The sequence below is a fragment of the Gymnoscopelus braueri genome (assembly GCF_963280865.1).
Source record: "Gymnoscopelus braueri genome assembly, chromosome: 6".
In the NCBI taxonomy this organism is placed as follows: Eukaryota; Metazoa; Chordata; class Actinopteri; order Myctophiformes; family Myctophidae; genus Gymnoscopelus; species Gymnoscopelus braueri.
Genome location: NC_137607.1, coordinates 48,682,068 through 48,702,709, shown reverse-complemented (window position 1 = coordinate 48,702,709; position 20,642 = coordinate 48,682,068). Strand labels below are relative to the sequence as shown.

General features: G+C 41.0%; 1 protein-coding gene across 1 annotated transcript in view; it reads left to right on the top strand.

Annotated features, from left to right (window-relative positions):
* Window positions 1–20,642, top strand: part of lrrc7 (leucine rich repeat containing 7) — a gene marked incomplete at its 5' end in the record, with an annotated part of 88,872 nt that overhangs the window by 38,592 nt on the left and 29,638 nt on the right. Inside the window, 13 exon segments of the mRNA XM_080430763.1 lie at window positions 338–427; window positions 2,559–2,615; window positions 3,050–3,113; window positions 4,115–4,189; window positions 4,379–4,523; window positions 5,032–5,104; window positions 5,398–5,415; window positions 9,566–9,695; window positions 10,136–10,251; window positions 12,097–12,166; window positions 14,052–14,151; window positions 15,140–15,264; window positions 18,655–18,873. Of these exon segments, the coding sequence (XP_080286889.1) occupies window positions 338–427; window positions 2,559–2,615; window positions 3,050–3,113; window positions 4,115–4,189; window positions 4,379–4,523; window positions 5,032–5,104; window positions 5,398–5,415; window positions 9,566–9,695; window positions 10,136–10,251; window positions 12,097–12,166; window positions 14,052–14,151; window positions 15,140–15,264; window positions 18,655–18,873 (1,282 nt within the window).

Below are 20,642 nucleotides of genomic sequence, written 5' to 3'. Positions count from 1 at the left end.
TAGTGTGACACTGTAGTACGAATTAGGGCATTAATTTATGGGAACAAAACATAAAAAGTTGAAATATAGAGATACAAGGTTTTTGCCCGACAGCGACAATATACTATAGAGGCAAGTGTGTGTGTGTGTGTCTGTTTGTTTTGGCGAGTCATCCTTAGGCTAACAGCAAGTAGCTGCTCCTACAGTGGTTGTCATGGAAACATTGACCTGACTTTGTCGTTCTTTGTTTCAGAGGTTCTTCAAGGACACAAAACTAAGTAAAGTCCCCCCCCTTTCTCTCTCTCTCTCTCTCTCTCTCTCTCTCTCTCTCTCTGTCTCTCTCTCTCTCTCACTTCAGACTCCCAGACGGTTTTACCCAGCTCCTAAATCTGACCCAGCTCTTCTTAAATGATGCCTTCTTGGAGTATCTGCCTGCTAACTTTGGCAGGTACAGCTGTGTGTGTGTGTGTGTGTGTGTGTGTGTGTGTGTGTGTGTGTGTGTGTGTGTGTGTGTGTGTGTGTGTGTGTGTGTGTGTGTGTGTGTGTGTGTGTGTGTGTGTGTGTGTGTGTGTGTGCGCGCGTGCGCTTGTTGTTGTTGTTGTTGTTGTTGTTGGAGCTTAGGGCTAAAACAGTGTGTGTGTGCGCGTACGCGGGCTATGTCCGAGGGCTATGGACAGTTTTGAAACCCGCCTACCAATGACATCATTGGTAGGCATCATTTCAACCAAGATTTCAACCTTTTTTTATTACATTATTATTATTAATGCAATGGCAATGGAATGCAATGGAACAATCGCTTTTATTTCTACATGCTAACTTTCCAGTAAAAGAAAGGCTGTTGTTTCTATTAGCTTGGAATCCCCATTGATGATGTCATTGGTAGGTTTCTGAACTGTCCATATAGCTCACCAATGAGACACAGAATGGGTGGGTAGACAGAAATCATGCCGTCTTATAATGAGCATTAGTAAGGACCAATTATATGAAGATATGGTTGGAAATGGGTGAAGTACTTATTTACCTACTGTACTTACTTCCGGGCTCCTTTAACTCCTCTTGAAGTCCTCTGTACAGTAGGCGTGCATGCTAGAACGTGACGGCGTGCTAATAAAGCATAATGTAGATTTGATTGCTCTACTGGGCACTTGCCATTTCACTGTGGTGTCAGGAGTAATTTGCTCTGAGTTCTGGCTGCCGCTTGGTCCAGTCAGTCATTTTCCACAAAGTGTATTGAAGCGTGCTTGTCCTTTCTGTGTGCTTTCTCCGTACTGTGCTTTAATCCAGGTTCCCATTAGGTTTCGCTTTTATCTTCCTTGTGAAAGCACGGGAACAGCCCCCGAGGGAGGAACAAGCTTATTTTTGAAAAGCACAAACATGCATTCTAATGCAGTGCCATGGAGGGCTTGTCCAACCCAAATAATGGCTCACAGTAACGCACAATTGTTCTAGGGATCTCAGCACGTAAACAAACCCCTTCCCTTTTCTCTTATATGGCCTTAACATATGGTCTGTATGCGGTGCGCCTGTGGCCCAAGGTGTAAGCAACACACAAGTCAAGGGAATGTGAGGTACACGGTAAAATCCTCAGTGTTCATTTATTCATTTGTAAAGGCCAATCCGACGTCAGAAAAAACTTCTGTTCGGAGGCTTTCTGAACTACAGTAGTTTAGAGAGTCAGGACAGCTTTAGGTGCACACATTTTTTTTGGTGATATTTTCTGGCTTTTTCTGCCTTTATTGATAGTATACAGTAGACTGACAGGAAATGGGGAGAGAGAGATGGGGAGTGACACGTGGCAAAGGTCGTCGGGATCGGGATTCGAACCCGACGACACGCTGTCAGGCTGCAGTAGCAGCCTAGGTGCCCGGACCGCTACGCCAGCCGTCCGGGGGGCCGGTGCATGAGTTCTGAGGAGTAGTTCTGAGACCGCCCATCAGAAGTTTTAAATGACGTCAATTGGTAGATATATCACCTCCCTTTCCGAAAAAAATGGTTCAGACGTCGAAAGTAGCATGTATTGCCCTTTCATTTGGTTACATTTGCACACTCTCTCTAAGTTAAATTGACACTGAGATTTGACTGTGCAGTAGGCATACTGTCATTTTACCAAGAGTGCGGATGACAAGACTGGAAACTCCTCATGTTTGGGAGGCCTCGTGCTGGTGGAGCGCTCCACTCTCAGTGATGGAGGAGATCCCTCTTGTTGTCGTACTCCAGATCACCTGTGCTGTCAAGTGCTTGTGGTGGTTTTTGGTTTTTCAGGAAATGTACGGTTCCTGGATCTGTGTGTCTGCAGCATTAGCAGAATGACTAGAGCTGACCAGGATCATCTGTCATGTCAGCTTTTATTTCAGACAGACAGAGGAGACAGCTCTGTCCACTTTACTAGGTCTTTATATATATATATATATATATATATATATATATATATATATATATAAAGACCTAGTAAAGTGGACAGAGCTGTGTCCTCTGTCTGTCTGTCTGTTTTTTTTTATTTTTTACACAGTATATAAAATTTACATAGATGTGTTCTCACTCAGTTTGTTCATCTTTTTTTCTGTCTTACTTTCTGTCAGACTCTCCAAACTACGGATCTTGGAGCTGAGAGAAAATCACCTGAAGACCATGCCAAAGTGAGACAACCCTGTGTGTGTGTGTGTGTGTGTGTGTGTGTGTGTGTGTGTGTGTGTGTGTGTGTGTGTGTGTGTGCGTGTGTGCGCGTGTGCGTGCATGGCTGGGGGGAGTAGAGATAAGTGTGTGTGTGTATGTATGTTTACTGTATGTGTATAAGTAAAATGTAAGTTTGATTGTTTGTGCTCCACTGACTGCACCTTCTGAAAACGCACACACACACACACGCTCCATTACATTGGTGTGTGCTGGCATTCCCAGCTGTCCAAATACAAATATTATTCATCATGTGTTTAGCATATGTTCGCTTTTTAGTGCCAATAAGAAATATAATGGAGCATGGGGCTTGTTGATTATATGGAGAGTCAGTGTGTTTGTATTGTATATTTATTGATTATAATAGTCATTTTCAGATGAATCTTCTCTCCTCTCTCAGGTCCATCCACAGACTGACTCAGCTGGAGCGCTTAGACCTGGGTAGTAATGAGTTCACTGAGATGGTGAGAAATACACACACACTCACACGCACACGCACACACACACACACACACACACACACACACACACACACTCACGCACACACGCACACACACGCACGCACGCACACACACACACACACACACACACACACAGCTGTTGTTATGAACTTCATAAAACCATTGGCATAGATCTGCCACTCCTGTCTCTCTCTCTTGCTCTTTCTCACTGGATTGTTCTGTCTCTCATTAAGCATAGATATACTATATAGCAACTGTACGTGCTACTGAAGATTTGTTTGTGTTTCATAAGCTATGTTCAGACCATTTTCGGCAAACTAATAAACCCATTAGGACCGGGAAAGCATCTGTCATTTTTACAGATTTCTTTGGCTATTCAAAAATAGCAGATATACAAGCTCATAGTGCCGTGCTATGAGTTTGTAGACCTGCTATTTTTTTTAAAAATCTTAAAATCTTAAAATCTTTAGCAAATCTTTGAACTCAAATCTTTGCTTCTTGGGGGGGGGGGGTCCCTGGAACAAAATATTTTCTTATGGGGGTCCGCGGCCAAATATATATAATTTTTGGAGGTCCTTGACATGAAAAAGTTTGAGCACCACTGATATATAGCAACATACGTTTTTTCAAAAAACGGTTAGGATTTAGAAGACATTTGTAGAATCCCCAGAAGCAAAGATTTGAGATACAAATGTTCACACATGACACCAAAATCAAATATGCCGACACATTGCCTGCACATTTCATGTATCTGAAAAGGGCTATTAAGTGAAATAGTTGTAGAGTTGTCTTTTGTATCCACGAGGGTATCAATTTGTATTGTTGTTGTTGTCTTTGTAGACACCACCAATAATACAAATTATTATATTGCTAGATGTTCATCATCGTAGCGATAGTTCCTAATCGGAGCGATAGAATTGTTCCTTGTTGATGTGTAATGCATTGTGGGTATGTTGTGCTCTGTCTCTTCTGTCTGTCTGTCTGTCTGTCTGTCTGTCTGTCAGCCAGAGGTTTTGGAGCAGATTCCCAACCTGAAAGAGTTGTGGCTGGATAACAACTCTATACAGTGTATACCAGGGGTAAGAACACACACACATTGTGACATCTTACAGTGTACCAATGGCTTCGGAGAATATACTCAGTTAAGTTTTGTATAAAGTGAAAAAAGTGGTACATATACTCAAGTAAAGTAAAAGTACTGCACATTGAAATTGTCCTTTGAGCAGCACTACTACTTGAGTAAATGTACTCTGCCCCCCCCCCTCCAGTCAATAGGGAAGCTTCGACAGCTGCGGTACTTGGACTTGGCTAAGAACCGCATTGAGTCGTTGGACACAGACATTTCGGGCTGTGAGGCGTTAGAAGACCTGCTGCTATCCTCCAACATGCTGCAGCAGCTCCCTGACTCTATAGGTCAGTGCTTCTCAAACTCTTTCCTGTCAAGGACCCCAAAATTTATATATAGTATATATATTGGCCGCTGACCTGTATGCCGTGTATACCCATCTGAAAATGTTTTGTGTCAGGGACTCCCCAGAAGCAAAGATTTGAGTTAAAAATGTTCGCTTTAACCCATTCAATCCGGGAACGCATCTGTGAATGCAGCTATGAGCTTGTAGATCTGCTAATTTTGAATAGCCAAAGACATCTAAAATGACAGAGATGCGGTCCTGGATTGAATGGGAAAAGCGTTCATAGTTACATTTTCAAAAATGTTCACATGCCGCCTCTTTGGCTGAAGTCTATCTGCGAGAATGAAACACAACGGAACATGCCTTGAATAAAAAAATTAAGTTAACAAGCAGAATGTAGCCAAAGTAGGAGTAAAAGAGAATGTGTGTTCAGAGAGCAGTGCACCTGAGGAGTAGCTCTCTCTATATATATCATCCTTTATCTCCTTCTACCTGATGTATACGTTTAGGAATGTTGAGGAAGTTAACAACGCTGAAGATAGATGACAACCAGCTGAACTCACTGCCTAGCACCATTGGGAGGTAAAAACACACGTGCACGCATGCGCGCGCATGCGCGCACACATAAACACACACATGCTGTACGCACACATGCATGCATGCAATCAAACACGGATAAATGGAAATGACTGAAAGTGAGGACCATTGCCAGGTTTTTATTTTCCTTATGTATAATTATTTTGTATCATTCAAGTTTACGATGGTTTGTTTTGCGGTTATTTTCCTTCTCAACTGTCATAAGTTGCTGTGTTCTATTGCTGGTTGGTGATTGGTGGGTTCTGTGTGTTGTGTTCTCTGTGTTTCCATGGCATTAGTCCGAAGTCCAAACAGGGGTGAGTAACAGTAGCCTGCTGGATCCAGGGGTGCGTTCAGAGACATAAATGCTCAGAACTGTTACACAATATATAAGGGCAAAGCTGCTATTACAGGACTGGGCTGGTGTCCAACGAATTTCAGTTAAACTCATTTACATTTTAAGTTGACATTTGTGTGCAGTTTGTTACCATTTGAAATTCTTTAGCCTTTGGAAAAGCATTGATCAGATATGTGGCGTAGGTTGAATCTGGCAACATTCCTATGCCAATTAATTTTGTATATATTTCTTTCAAGAAAATCCACTTCCTGAAATGTTATTGAAATGGAAGTAGCCGAGCCCAGTCCTGTTTGAAAACCACAGACTAGGGTTGGGAAAGTGGTAATTACCAGAGTAGATGATTCTAATGCTGTGCGTGTAATGGAGGTTACCGTTAGACTAGAGTCACATTCATAATAGTCCATTGCAAAACTGTAATCCAATTCAATACTTTAAAAAAGTTGATTAAGTATCACAATGAAACTAACCTTCCCAACTCTATTGCCAGCGTAGGGCTTTTATTAAGGGATACTTATTCATGTTATACAGCACACTGGAACATTTTGTCTTCCTGAACAAGTCCCTGGCTTTATCCTTAATCAATAGTACTGTAGATCCAGAGCTCTCCCCCATCTCTCCTTAATAATAAGCACTACAATAGTAGCATCCCATTCTTACCCTGCTCCCTGCATAGATATTATTTAGTGTGCTATTTAAGTTTGCTATATAAACCATTGTACCTTGTAATTTACAATCCATAGTAGAATCCATACTTTTTTATACACTGTAATTGTATTCTTTAATAAGTATATGTATACATAAAGATACCCCTCTTTTTCTTCTATCTTGAAGTTTCAGTGTGGCTACGTAGGGATAATGCACTTGGAAGTCAGTTATGAGAACATATGTGTGGGGCTGTTTACCATCCTCAAGTGCAGTTATTTCCTCATAAATGACCTGCTTCAGTGCATGGTCCCACTTACACCAAGTCTAACTTGTGAAGTACAATTGCCCAAAATATTAAATATTACATTAGGAAATCCTCCATAATAGGGATTTAACAATATCATCAATTCTGCGATAGCAAACATGTATTGATATCATTGTTGGCCTGTGACGGCATCTGCAATAGGTATTCCAGGCCGAAAATGGTCTTGTTTTTGTATGAGCAGCAGCGGAAGGACCTATGATCAGGTTCAGAGCGATCATATTATGTGCAGATATTTGTGCAGATAAGCTGATCTTTACAGCATCCCTCCTGTAAGAAACCTTAGCAGATGTTTTGAAGATCAGCAAAGTTGAGCAAATAATCTTCTGCACAGATGATGATCGCTGTGAACACAGGCTAGAGACTGAGACTTGCTGACGTGCAGTAAGCGCTTTGCGTTATTTCCTGTTTTCAGTTAGCCGTGTGCTGCCGGCAACGTTCACTCTGCTGCCGACACTACTCCGCTGACTTTTGTCGCGTTGCATTGTTGTAACTTATACGCACTGCTAATCGTTCTATCTCTCCCCTTTGTACCATCTCCCTCCCTGATCACTGATTAAGTATAAAATTCCATCACGGCCATACTTTAGTCAAACAATCTCTGTACCAAGAAACGAAAGCTAAAGTCATATAAAGCCTAAAAAAAAACTCATTAACCACAGATGGGTGGACTTTGCAAGCTACTCAGAGCTATATTACGATGTCATAATGTTATGACACACGAAAATGAAAAGTTGTGTCCTACAGATTTCAGTCATCCTTTTTTATATATTATATATTGTGATAAATATCGTATCGTGAACTTGTTATTGTGATATCGTATTGTGATTTTTTTGTTTTTCTTACATCCCTAGTCCATAGTTCTCATTAATTCATTCATTGTAGCTACAGTCATGTATTTTTGTCCTCCAGGTGTCGCTAATTACAAAACGGACATCCTCCATGAGTTAGAAGTACTGTACATTGTACATTATGGTGTGTGCATTGATAGTTTTTTTTTGTTTTCTTTTGCTGTGAACAAATTCTGCACATCTGTTTAAGTTAGTGTTAGAGAATGAATGTGATGGTCCCAGCCACATGGGGGTACATTAAAAATAATGTCACAATGACATAATTCTTGTGTCACGATGACATATTTGCCCTAGGTAGTCTGTTGTTATTCACTTCTCTATATTCACGGATTCTCGCCCCTGGTAAGCACATAGTAGATGGAAGCTAGTGATTCTGCTCTAATTTCAAATCAGTATTGCTCCACTCCTCTCCTCTCCTCTCCTCTCCTCTCCTCTCTTCTCCTCTCCTCTCCTCTCCTCTCCTCTCCTCTCCTCTCCTCTCCTCTCCTCTCCTCTCCTCTCCTCTCCTCTCCTCTCCTCTCCTCTCCTCTCCTCAGACCGTATGGTGGCCCAGATGGCCCAATCGTCTGGGAACAATAACAGCAGGCTAATGTAATGTTAGCTGTGACAGTACATTAATGTAGAACGGTTGTCTCATTAGCATTAGCCTGCTGTTTGCGCACTGCCAGGCTAATGGCATGAGCAGGTCAGGGCACTCTGCTTCCATGGATATGGCAATGAATTTTCTACTGATTGGCCAAACAAAAGGCTAGAGAGCAGTGGTTGAGATCAAAGATCACATAGACACCATCCTCAATCTGCCGTATCCTCTGGTCTTTAAGGGTCTTAATGCACATGCAGCAACATTTCCATAAAATGGATATTGTGTGACACATTAGCCATTAGTATATGGTGTGTAGTACCTGCTCCTGAATTAATTACATCTAAAATACCCGTATGGATTCTTTCAAATACAGGGGTTATGGCAGGCACTCTACATGACTTTCAAAGTCATCAGTTGTTATGGTTTCCACACTGCATGACCGGGGGCACTTCCGGCAGACTTCCGGGTGCTTCAAAACGCCACTGAGCACTTTCATAGAAATGAATAGCTGGGGGCGGGACAATCCGCCCTCTTAGATATATTATAACTCTATGGTCACACCCTACAAGATCTTTAACCAGGATCTTTAACTCTGTCTGGTCTCCAAAAACTCAATTTTGTCCAGATATGTCCACATGTTCCACCGTAACCAAATGCGCACACAGGCCTTGGTGGTGTTGGGCTGCTTTGATCAGTGTGGACGACGACACACACACACACACACACACACACACACACACACACACACACACACACACACACACACACACACACACACACACACACTCTGCTGTTTACGTCAGAGAAAGTGTACATTATTCTGGCCTGTGGGGTTCTGTACAATAGTGCGATAAGTTGTGATAATAATTTTGTATTTACTATTTGGTTAGGAACAGACCCATCTAGTCTCTTTCTGTCATACTGACATTGTCCTGCATCAGATTGTGTGTTCCTATCCAAATCAGTTCTCCAATAGCATCTTGTCTGTTTTTTTAGTTTTTTGCTTTAAAGTTGGTTTATGGCGTAACTAGATTGAACACTGTACTTTCACTGTAATTGTATTTCTTTAGCAACATCCTGACTCCTGAGTTTCCACACCGGGATCAATAAATGTCTTTATCTATCTGTCTGTCTGTTTGAAAAAACAATAGCTTGTTTACTCAACAAGCACCCATGTCCACCTGTCCTGTGCTCTCCCCGCTGGTCACAACACATTTCATACTGTGTGATTTTGAATCGCCGACAGGTGTGGCAGATGTGTGACGCATCGGCGAGGACTCGGATTATACTTGGATTGTCTGTCTTTTGGATGGTAAAATAATATGATACGATGGTGTCAGGAAAGTACAGTATTGTATTTTCCTTTTGGTCTGACATTTTGATTCACAGGTGTGATGAAATGCTTTCTGTTCTGGTGCTTTGGGTCTTGGCCACTTGGACGGCTCTCTGTGGGCAATGTATTTTCTCAGTGTTGTGACATTAATATAGTTAGCCACTCACCCTCAACTTCATAAAGTTATGGCATTATAGGACATTAAAATGTTGTCATTATATATTTATTTGCCATTTTGGCAGACTGTTTTCTGTGACATTATCTTCTCTCATTTTCTCTCTATCTCACCTGTGTGTGTGTCTCTCTCTCTCTCTCTCTCTCTCTCTCTCTCTCTCTCTCTCTCTCTCTCTCTCTCTGTGTGTGTCTCTCTACCAGTCTGTCTCTAATAGAGGAGTTGGACTGTAGTTGTAATGAACTGGAGTCGCTGCCTTCCACCATCGGTTACCTGCACAATCTGAGGACCTTCGCTGCTGATGAGAACTTCCTTACTGAGCTACCCCGGGAGGTAGGGAAACACACACGCACACACGCACGCACGCACGCACGCACGCGCGTGTAGAGGGCCTTCTAGTCACGGTTCGTGTCCCGGCCACAGCTATGTATTGACGTGTCCCAAGACACTTATCCCTAACTGCTCCCCCCCAGCCTCATCATAACCATCTGAGCAGCCATCAGCTGAGTAAATCTGAAACTGAATTGCCCTGCACTAATAAAAACGGTCTCCCTTAACACACACATGCACACACACACACACACACACACACACACACACACACACACACACACACACACACACACACACACACACACACACACACACACACACACACACACACACACACACACAGGCGCACACATCCCAGAAGTCAAGGGGAAAATAACTGAGAAACCACAGTGAAAACCACAGTGCCATATAGTGCAATTCATTGTATTTTTGTGTTTCAGATTGGTAACTGTAGGAATGTGACGGTGATGTCACTACGTTCCAACAAACTGGAGTTTCTGCCCGATGAGATCGGACAGATGACGAAGCTACGGGTCCTCAACCTTAGTGATAACAGGTACAAATACACATGAGTGCACACGGCCACACACACGGCCACACACACACACACACACACACGCTATGAACACACTATGACAGCTATGAGTTCGCACATTTAAAGCTCATTGGGTAATACACATATATCCCAATTAGTTCCAAAACCTGTATGCTGTATTGCTGTATTTCTGTGGACATGTCCAACAGTTCATTAGAAATCCTGACTTGCAGTCCCCTTGAGACTTGTTTCACCAAAGCATTTCTCTCCCTACATGTCTGTCTCTTCTGCTAATGGAAATACTGGAGCAATCTTTTTAAACACTTCTCATATTAGTAATAACTACACCACAGCAACAGTGCCAGCCTAACTAAGACATTAACTGCAACAAATAGCTTTTTACATGCATAGAGTCCGTAGATTATCAAGAAGTTCCATATTCTTGCCGGACAGACACACATAGTTTTTTTGAGCGATTTGATATTAAGTGAGGGGAGGTGAAGCATAGGGTAAATTGGCTGCATTAAATCTGAGGAGTGCCTTCTGTGTTGCAGAGAGTACATGTTTCGTGGATCTTCTTACTAGGGGTGTGCCGATACACTAATTTCACGATACGATACACGATATTGGGCTCACGATATCGATACGATACATGGCACTTTTTTATTAGGAAAATATATGGTGGGGAAAAAAAGCTTATGAAAATATTTGGAGGGGAAAAAAGCTAATGCAAACGAATACTTCTGTTTTTGCATTATTATTATTGCAATAAAAATAAATAAATAAAAACTTTATTTTTTTATTTTTACGCCAAAACGATACATATCGTCACGAAAACGTATCGCGATATATCGCGGGACGATATATCGGCACACCCATACTTCTTATCCCCAATGATAATATCCAGAAGAAGTGCTCCATGCAGATGACGTTCCTGGTGGCTCTACTTTCTCTTGTAGTTTGTGTATTACCTCGCTAAAGAAAACCTCCATGGTGTTGTTCAGGCAGGCAGTGTGCTGCACTTGACACGGGCTGTGCTTGAATCGGCTTCTAGTGTTATATAAGGCTTGCTCATTCAATATGCATGAACAGACCATATGGATTTTAGAACGTAATTACAACGCATATGTCTAATTCTAAAACCGAAGATTAAAGAGTTTAATATGGAAATACAGTTGATCGGGTCCATATGGGTACATCCTTTTCAGATTCACTTACCTGAGTAATATTTTGTACCCGTATCCGCTCGGCTGAGACCACGGGAAGGGTTTCAGGTTGCCGGTTCCGAAAATACTACCTCTAAGGTACATGGTCCAGATACGCCAGGAGTGCAGTCTGTTCCTATTTGCCCATTTGCAGCAACGCGAGAGTGAAGATACACAGGAGAGACTCCCTCCCACGCTTTATCCACTTCTGGTCGTCTGGAGGAATATGTTGAGTCCTTAGACAAATGAAAAACAGAAGCGGTTCCAAAATCATGGCACTGTGTGTCTTTAAGGTGTGAATGGGTCACTGAGCTCACTTCAGCCTTCATATCTCTCACTACTTTCTCTCTCTCTCCCTCACTCATACACACACACACACACACACACGCACACGCACACGCACACGCACACGCACACACACACACGTGCACGCACACAACACACACCACCTGTGACAGTGGTCTGGCTCTGTGTTATGCTCATGGTCTCCTGTTACCATAGGAATGGGTGAGTGTGTTGCCATGGTGACACAGGCTCAGCAGGCTGTTCTATGGGTGGGTGGTAGAGACTGCTCTATCTTTTCTCTTCTTTTATTGCTCTCTCTCTCTCTCTCTCTCTCTCTCTCTCTCTCTCTCTCTCTCTCTCTCTCTCTCTCTCTCAGATTAAAGAATCTACCATTTACCTTTACCAAGTTGAAGGACTTGGCAGCTCTGTGGCTTTCTGACAATCAGGTACAGTGTTGTTCCCTCCCACGCTCTCTCTCTCACTCAGAGACCAGTGTATTGAAGCAACACACAAACCCTCACTCTTCCATTCTTAATACACAAAGCAGCATCTTGTTTGTGACAGCGCACAGTATGCAGACTCATAACCTTGGCTAACACAGTCTTGTAGTGCTACACTATAAGAGCCTAATGCTGCGTTCACACTGGCAGCTACAGAGGATACAAAGTTACAAGGCAACAGTGTTCATTTTACAGCAAATTTTGATTTAGTCTGAAATTGTTTAGTCTAAAGGTCATTACACACCGAATATACGCAAAATTCGGACTCGTTCCGAATAATTAAAAGACGCTTTTTCGCTCCGTGGAAGCTTGCATTGACTTTATAAGGATTTAAAAAAAAACGTATTATTCGCATGAAAAAATCGCCCCCGGTGTGTAAGGAGCTTTAGTCTAGTCTTAGTCGACTAAATATCAAAACCTTAGTCTTTTAGTCTTTCAGTCTTAGTCGACAAAATTAACACTGCAAGGCAACATAGCATATCTGTCGCTGCATCGCTGTTGAAGAGTTGATCAACATGCTCGTTGGCATCAGCCAAAAAATGACTCAAATATAAAGGAAAATATAAAGCCTGCGGTTAAAAAGAACATGAAACTGGCTGACGGAAGTCATTTTCCCTTTCATTACAAGCAGAAATGTGGAGTGTGGAGAGAAGTTGAGTGGAAATGGTTAACCCATTAAGACCGGGAAAAACTATACGTGGTTATGCCTTTAAAACCGGGAAAGCATCTGTGTCATTTTAGATGTTGCTATGTAGCAACAATTTTTTGAATAAAAAATAGGACTTTTTCTGAAAACTTACGTTATGATTTTTAAGAGGCATTTTTAAAACCAACCTCAGGTCTAAATGTTTTTTTTGTAGCTAAATGGCTCATTTTGTAGCTGCAGTTGAAGCAAGCTCAACTTGGATTGTAGCGTTGTAGACTTTGAAGCTAGTTCGAGCTACGAACGTCAGGTATTAATGGTAGACTGTAGCTTTGTATCTGCCTGTGTGAACGCAGCATGAGCATTATCTTAACTCTGAGTACAAATGTAGCCATAATACTCACACAGGATACAGTTTAAACAAGTGAAATTGGAAGTGATGACACCAAGAAATGAGCAGACAAAATTGGAACTGGAACACTTTAAATTTGTAAGTGATAAATTGGTACTCTCTTCAGATTGGCTAAAATTGGCAACCCACCTTAACATTTATTTTGCGTTTATTAAAGAGCTGAAGAGACCCCTGTTACCGAACAAACACTCTGCTGCAATGATTACTATCAGAATATAGAGCTTTAACAAAACCCTTTTTGTTTTAACCAAAACATAATCACTTACCCTTTAAGTTATCACTCAGGAATGTAGTGTGTAGACGGGAGCACTTACATTACAATCACTGCTTCATTCATAAATATAACATCTAGTCATATCTAGTCAACTGTTTTTAATCTTTACATGTATGACCCTTGTAGGGATGGGACGATATGAAACTTACATGTCACGATTATTGTGGCAAAGTTTATTGTGGTTAACGATAATCATCGCGATAATCAAAATATGTTTAAAACTTAATATGCCACTTTTGTTAACCACTTGAACCCCCAGCATCCCTACCCTGGGGGGTAAGTTCGCCAAAAATAGCATACAGCTCAACAAAAGCTAAATTCAAACTAGAGCAGGACAATTTGACGATAAACGAAAATCTCTGCAATGCGATTATTGTGAGTGTTTTTTTTCCCATCACGATAAATGCTAAATGACAATTATCGTCCCATCCCTAGACCCTTGTAATTGGGTACACACATGCCTGTCACTACTAACGTGCGTGCGTGCCTCATGCTCATACAGTCCAAGGCTCTAATCCCGCTGCAAACAGAAGCTCACCCAGAAACCAAACAGAGGGTCCTCACCAACTACATGTTTCCCCAGCAACCTCGGCATGATGAGGGTATCTACAACCATTTTGTGTTTGTACTGTGCTGTGCGTGTGTGTGCGTGCGTGTGTGTGTGTGTGTGTGTGTGTGTGTGTGTGCGTGTGCGCGTTCGTGCGTACATGTGTGTGTGTGTAGGGCTGTCACGATTACAAATTTAAGTTGACGATTAATTATCACTCAAATAATTGCGATGAACGATTTAATTGTGTTTCTGTCGTTGAAAATTAATGGAACATTATGAATAAAAATTACTTTTCTATTTGGCTTTTAGCTTTCGTAAACAAAATTTGCACAGGGCAGATATGACAAATAACACATATTTAATTACTTTATACTTAAAAATAAACATTAATAGTGGAAATAGCCGATCTATAAGCTCAAAATGCGTCGCATCGCGACGCATTTTCAGCTTATAGATCTGCTATTTCCACTATTTTTGCCATTTTTTTTTAGATATGACATTTTTTAACATGGAATTGATTATGACGATTATGCAAAAATAATTGCGATTATATGAAATAATTGCAATAGACGATTATATAAAATAATTGTGACAGGCCTGTGTGTGTGTGTGGGTGCGTGTAGATTACCAATAAGACGGTTTATAACCATGTGTCATTTTTTTATCCTCATATCTGTGTGTAATTTCCCCAAATTATCGTCTCTGTCGGGTGGAAACCTCATTATGTCCAAAACTGTTACTTTTCAGAATTCGAATTCTAAAACAGCAAAAGTAGCAGATCTACAAGCTCAAAACGCGTCGAGCTTGCAGATCTGCTACTTTTGATGCTTTTGTGTGACGCTGTAGTATGATCAAGTAGGGCGTTAATTTACGGAAAAAAAGTTAGAATATGGAAATAAAAGGTTTCTGCGTGACAGCAACGTCATACTTTTAACACCATACTGTCTCTGTGTGTAACGTCCCCAAAACCATACACGTGACATTTCTCTTTGTACGTGTGTGTGCTTGCATCTGTGCATGTGTGTGTGTTGTTTCCATAGATTACCAGTCGGACAGTGACAGTTTTAATCCCACGCTCTGGGAGGAGCAGCGACAGCAGAGGATGACTGTGGCCTTCGACTTTGAGGACAAGAAGGAGGAGGAGGATAACTCTGGGAAAGTGAAGGTCAGCCCTCTCTCTCTCTCTCTCTCTCTCTCTCTCTCTCTCTCTGTGTGTCTCTCACTCTCTGTCAGTGATGGAAAAGGTATATATTCTTTTTACTTAAGTAAAAGTATCAATACTACGATGCAGAAATACTCTGTTACAAGAACAAGTCTGGTATTCAGAATTTACCTGAGTGAAAGTACAAAGGTATTGGCATCAAAATGTACTTAAAGCACCAAAAGTAAAAGTACTCATTATGCAGAAAGCTCTCATCGCGACGCATTGTGAGCTTGTAGATCGGCTATTTTCAAAGAGCCGAAGTCTATATAGGGCTGAAGTGGTTGATGCATGTTTTGCAATAATATTTAAAATACAAAGTAACTAGTAACTGAAGTTGTCCAGTAATTGTAATGGAGTAAAAATACAATATTTGCCTCTGAGATGTAATGGAGTAGAAGTAAAAGTATTGAAAATTGGAAATACTCCAATAAATTAAAAATACCTCAAAAGTGTACTTAAGTACAGTACTTGAGTTGAGTACATGTACTACTTAGTTACTTTCCACCACTGCTCTCTGTTTCTCTCTCTCTCTCTCGCTCTCTCCCTCTCTCTCCCTCTCTCTCTCTCTCTATCTCTCTCTTTCTCGATGCATTTCCCCTTCCCCTTTTCATAGGACGTCAGAGGTCAGAATAATCCCTGTAAATAAACAGCATAATATGAATGTCTCTTGAGTGTGTATATCGTTGCTGTCGGGCAGAAACCTCTTATGTCCATATTTTTACTCTTTGTGTTTTTTCGTAAATTAACGGCCTACTCGATCTGCTACTTTTGCTACTTTTGACTTTAAATCCTGCAAAGTAGCAGTTTTGGAGCAGTTTCCACCCGACAGAGACAAAATACTTTATATAATAGGCTGTCAACATTTTTTATACTTGTGTCGATACATATTCAAACAAAATACATTTGCTGTTATTTAATCATTTTTTACACTTTTGTGTGTGTGTGCGCGTGTGTGTGCGTGTGTGTGTGTGTGGGCGTGTGTGTGCATACATGTGATCCTTCACCCATACAGAGAGGAAAAAAGAAAAAAGGAAAAACAGGACCCTATACATAAACAAAAAAAGGGCTGTCAAAGTTAATGCGTTAATAACGCTTTAACATGGCGAACATGGCAACTGCAGCATGCATTAATAACGCATTAGCGCAATTTTTTCGCCACTAATTATTTTATTGCCATTAACACAAACAAATGAATAAATAAATACATTTCCATTTGGCCTATACCCGTAGTTTAGGACACAGCTCTCTATGCCCATGAGCATGTGCAGTGGCATGTAAACACAGATTCAAAACTTGTAGATTTGTTAGTTTGTGGTAGAAAACTACTAGCCAGGGCAGTTCAGCTTGTTGTTTTCAGTTTAGAATAATGTATGTGTGTAACTGTGTCACATAATGCATACGGTGGATAAGAAATACCTATTTATTTAATAATGTTTATATTGTGGCTCACAACAGGCTACATAACTTCTTAGCACAGTGTGCTAGTGCTAGTATAGCTGCTAATGCTAGTCCTAGCAAGAGCAAATGTGTGATGATTGTGTGTTGCTGGTATATGCTGTGGAATTCCATTGTATAAGATTAGAGTACCATTACTGGTGTTAACCCACAACTCATTAGGACCTAAATATACCACATCCATTTCTACTTACAAGCTAAATTCCTAATAGTAGATTGGTATGTGACAAGAAGGTTACAATATCCTAGATACAGCTAGAGTCCTAGTTCTCGCTTTCCATTGTTTCTTGTCCACTTTATTTCTTCATTTTGTGTATCATCTTGTTTGAGGTCCATCATTTTGTGTTAACTTAATATTAAAAAAATTGATGTTTTAGTGAACCTTTATAAGTATAAAGGTGGACACTACATTGTGTGAGTACTCATATTACTAAGGTTAAATTTTGCAGATCACTATACATATTCTTTGAGACACACATACGGGTAATTGAGGGCGTGGCTGAGTCCGACATTGTCTTGGAGGTGCAAACAACACAGGTATCTATCAACATTGAGTTTGTGAGATAGATCGTATACAGTGAGATATTTTCTGTCCTATAGTGCAAAACTATGGTTAAGTGTCATAGTGTAGGGACATGAAACATGAAGACAGGGATCCAGAAGATCCATGCAATAAGTACCTTTGTTTGCATCTCCAACACGCTCACGTGTGGTCGGTTCCCTTCCCCTGCTCGCACGTACTATGGCATGATGTCACTGAAGCTAAAAGTATCTGCTGCAGCCTGTTTGTATGCTAATGCGGTACCTTTTGAGGGTTTCTGGACAATATTTGTCACTGTTTTGGATTGTTAATGGATTTCCAATAATAAACATACATTTGCTTAAAGCAAGCATTTTTGTCCACTCCCATGTTGATAAGATTATTAAACACTTGACAAATATCCCTTTAAGGTACATTTTGAACAGATAAAGAATGGATGATTAATTTGCGATTAATCTTGATTAACCTCGGATGCCAGGCTTGCTTTGTCTGAAAGAAAGCCTGGGGAACATTGAAATGAAAAGTGGATAGAAGGGGCGGGGCTGCTGACAGTATGGGCAGGAGCCGTTCCAGCGGGAGAGGGGCTCAACCAGGTGTGCACATCAGTAGTGTCCACATTAAACTACTACTCAATGAAACAAACATGGCGACTGCAGCATTTAACATTATGCCAACAAAAGCTGTTGTGTGTTGTTTTGTTTATACAAGGTGTGTCAGAAAAGTAACAGGACTGTGGCAGCCACGCTCATGACCCAATGCTAATTGAGTAACTGCTTATCACTCACTGTGTCACTGTGTTGCGCATAATAAGCGGTTACTCAATTAACATTGAGTCATGAGCGTGGCTGCCACAGTCCTGTTACTTTTCTGACAGATGGATAGAAAGTGTTCGATTTAATTTTGGTTTGCACCCGGTGTGAAAAACACAGATGGACTCTGGTCCTGTCACCACTCAATCACAGTTTAGCCACACCCCAGCGAGTGAGCTGCTCGCTCATTCTATCCACTGTGTCAAATGAGAGTTTCTCCAGACCTCCGTTCAGAGTGGAGCGAGATTGGAGGGCTGGCCACACGCGACTAAAGCCCGGTCCACACCAACGATTCGCAATGCAACAGAATCCCCAAACTGCGCCGACCTCCAACGGGTCAATCCAGACAATCCGCTGCAATTTCTCTCTGCAACGTATGGCAACGTTTCGTTGTATCACTAATCATTGGTGTGAACTGGACTTAAATCGTGATTAACTATGGAAAATCATAAGATTAATCACAATTAAAACTATATATAGTTTGACAGCACTAATATATATATTGTGTGTACACACACATATATATATACACATATGTTTATGTAGGTGGAGATTAACCTGAAGCGCTACCCAACACCCTACCCCGAGGACCTGAAGAACATGGTGAAGTCGGTTCAGAGCCTCGTGGGTAAGGGTGTGCACAGCGGACATGCACATCAGCACCAGCTGAGCACGGGCACTGCCACCTCGGCAGGGACCAACATGGAACACACACACCTCAGCAAGGAGCCCTACGAACCACCGTGGCCACTGCCGCCTAAAGAGGTAGGATACACACACACAATCACAGACAGTTACAATGTATGTCCTTGTTTACGAAGTTGATCGTATGTTTTCTAACAACCAGTAAGTAAGTATAAAATATTTGGATCACAATTGTTATCAAATATCTATACCTGTTGCCTCAAGCAGCAGATGTAGAACTGTGTTGGTTAGTACTGTAATAGTAGAATGCCATGTTATTATCTGTATTCAGGAGAAGTAATGTATGATGCAGCTATGTCTTAAAGGGCCTAGCCTAGAAAATGACATTTCACTACAGTAGCTTTTGCTCATTTTGGGGGTTCTGTGGTGTATGTGCCTCCTACCAAAACTAAGACTCACTTTTTTGTGAGCTGGCTGTAATCCAACAAGCTGTTTTGATTCGATGCCCAATAACACGCCGGAATCTGACATGCTAAATTCAAGTTCATTCCTTTGATCTCACTACTGAAAAGAACATCTGCATGGAAATGATATTATAATAATCTTCATTGTATAAACAAACTAAATTATCCATGTTGAGTCATTTGGCATTTTCAAATAATTCCATTAAGCTGTGATCGATCAGATGGCATAAGCTAATATCCATAGCTTTCTCCATAGTGACAGGTGAACTAATAATGCCAGGTTAGTATATAAATTTACTCATATTGTTCAGATCAGTGCTTTGAGGAAAGAGAAAAGAGTGGTGCACTTCAAAGGCACACTTCAAAGCTGTACCAAGCCCATATCCAGTTCCATGCACACAGCATTGATTTTTTATGAGAAATTACATTTCATTTGACTCTGAGAACACAGACAATTCTCAGAGTGTAATAACCGCAAATTTTTCTCAAATTGTTCCTTTATGATCTCTCCTCTGGAATGATAGCTCAATCAGAATACTGTACAGATCAGTTGTAGGAGTCAGATAAACATTTTGATCAGCATGGTAACAAATTAAAGTATTAGAATAATATATTATAGGCCGTAGCGTGAGTGCCCTGCCAGAATGTCAGCTCAGCCTTAAGTGTTAGCTGTGCGCAGCAGGATAATCAAAGCACAAACTGAACTTGTTTACATACAGAGACAAAAAGTAACTGTCATATCCCACACTGAATAACAAGAACGCTATATTATTGACATGAATCCACATCAATTAGCAAAATTATGTCCAATTGGGATATAATGTCCTTTTCGATGGAGAGGATTGCCAATACACACATAACAATTTTTCTACTTCGAGAAATTGCAATGGCCAGATGCAACAAACTTCAAAGTTTGGGAAAGTTGCGTCCATTCTTTTAAGAAAGCACATTGTGTTTCCACTGGTGTCTTGGTTCATTTTGGCACTATTACGCACGTACAGCTGCTTTCCCCCAGAATCATCTTTTTTGGCTCTTCCAACCCGCTTGTGACTGCCCTTGCTGTTCCCAGCCCAGATGGTTCACTTTTTTCCACTTGTCTAGTTCTTGGGCTACCAAACTGCAATGCCAGGTGTTTTAATTCGCTCATGAACTAACACCTCGGCCTCCAAAACATATTTTCATGAATGACTGTCGTGTCATTTAGACATTTGCTTAATTAGAAATAACAGCTGAAATGCGATTATTGTTCCCAAGACTTATATAACTAAGTGAGTTTCGAGTGAAGTTGATAAAAAATATTGCTAAACACAATACTGTAGCCCTACTTTGCAATGATGCCAGAATTATGGGAATAGAGAAAATATGATCAGGCTTTATCTGAGTTTCTTTGAAGCAAAAACAAACTTAACAAATAAAATACATTTA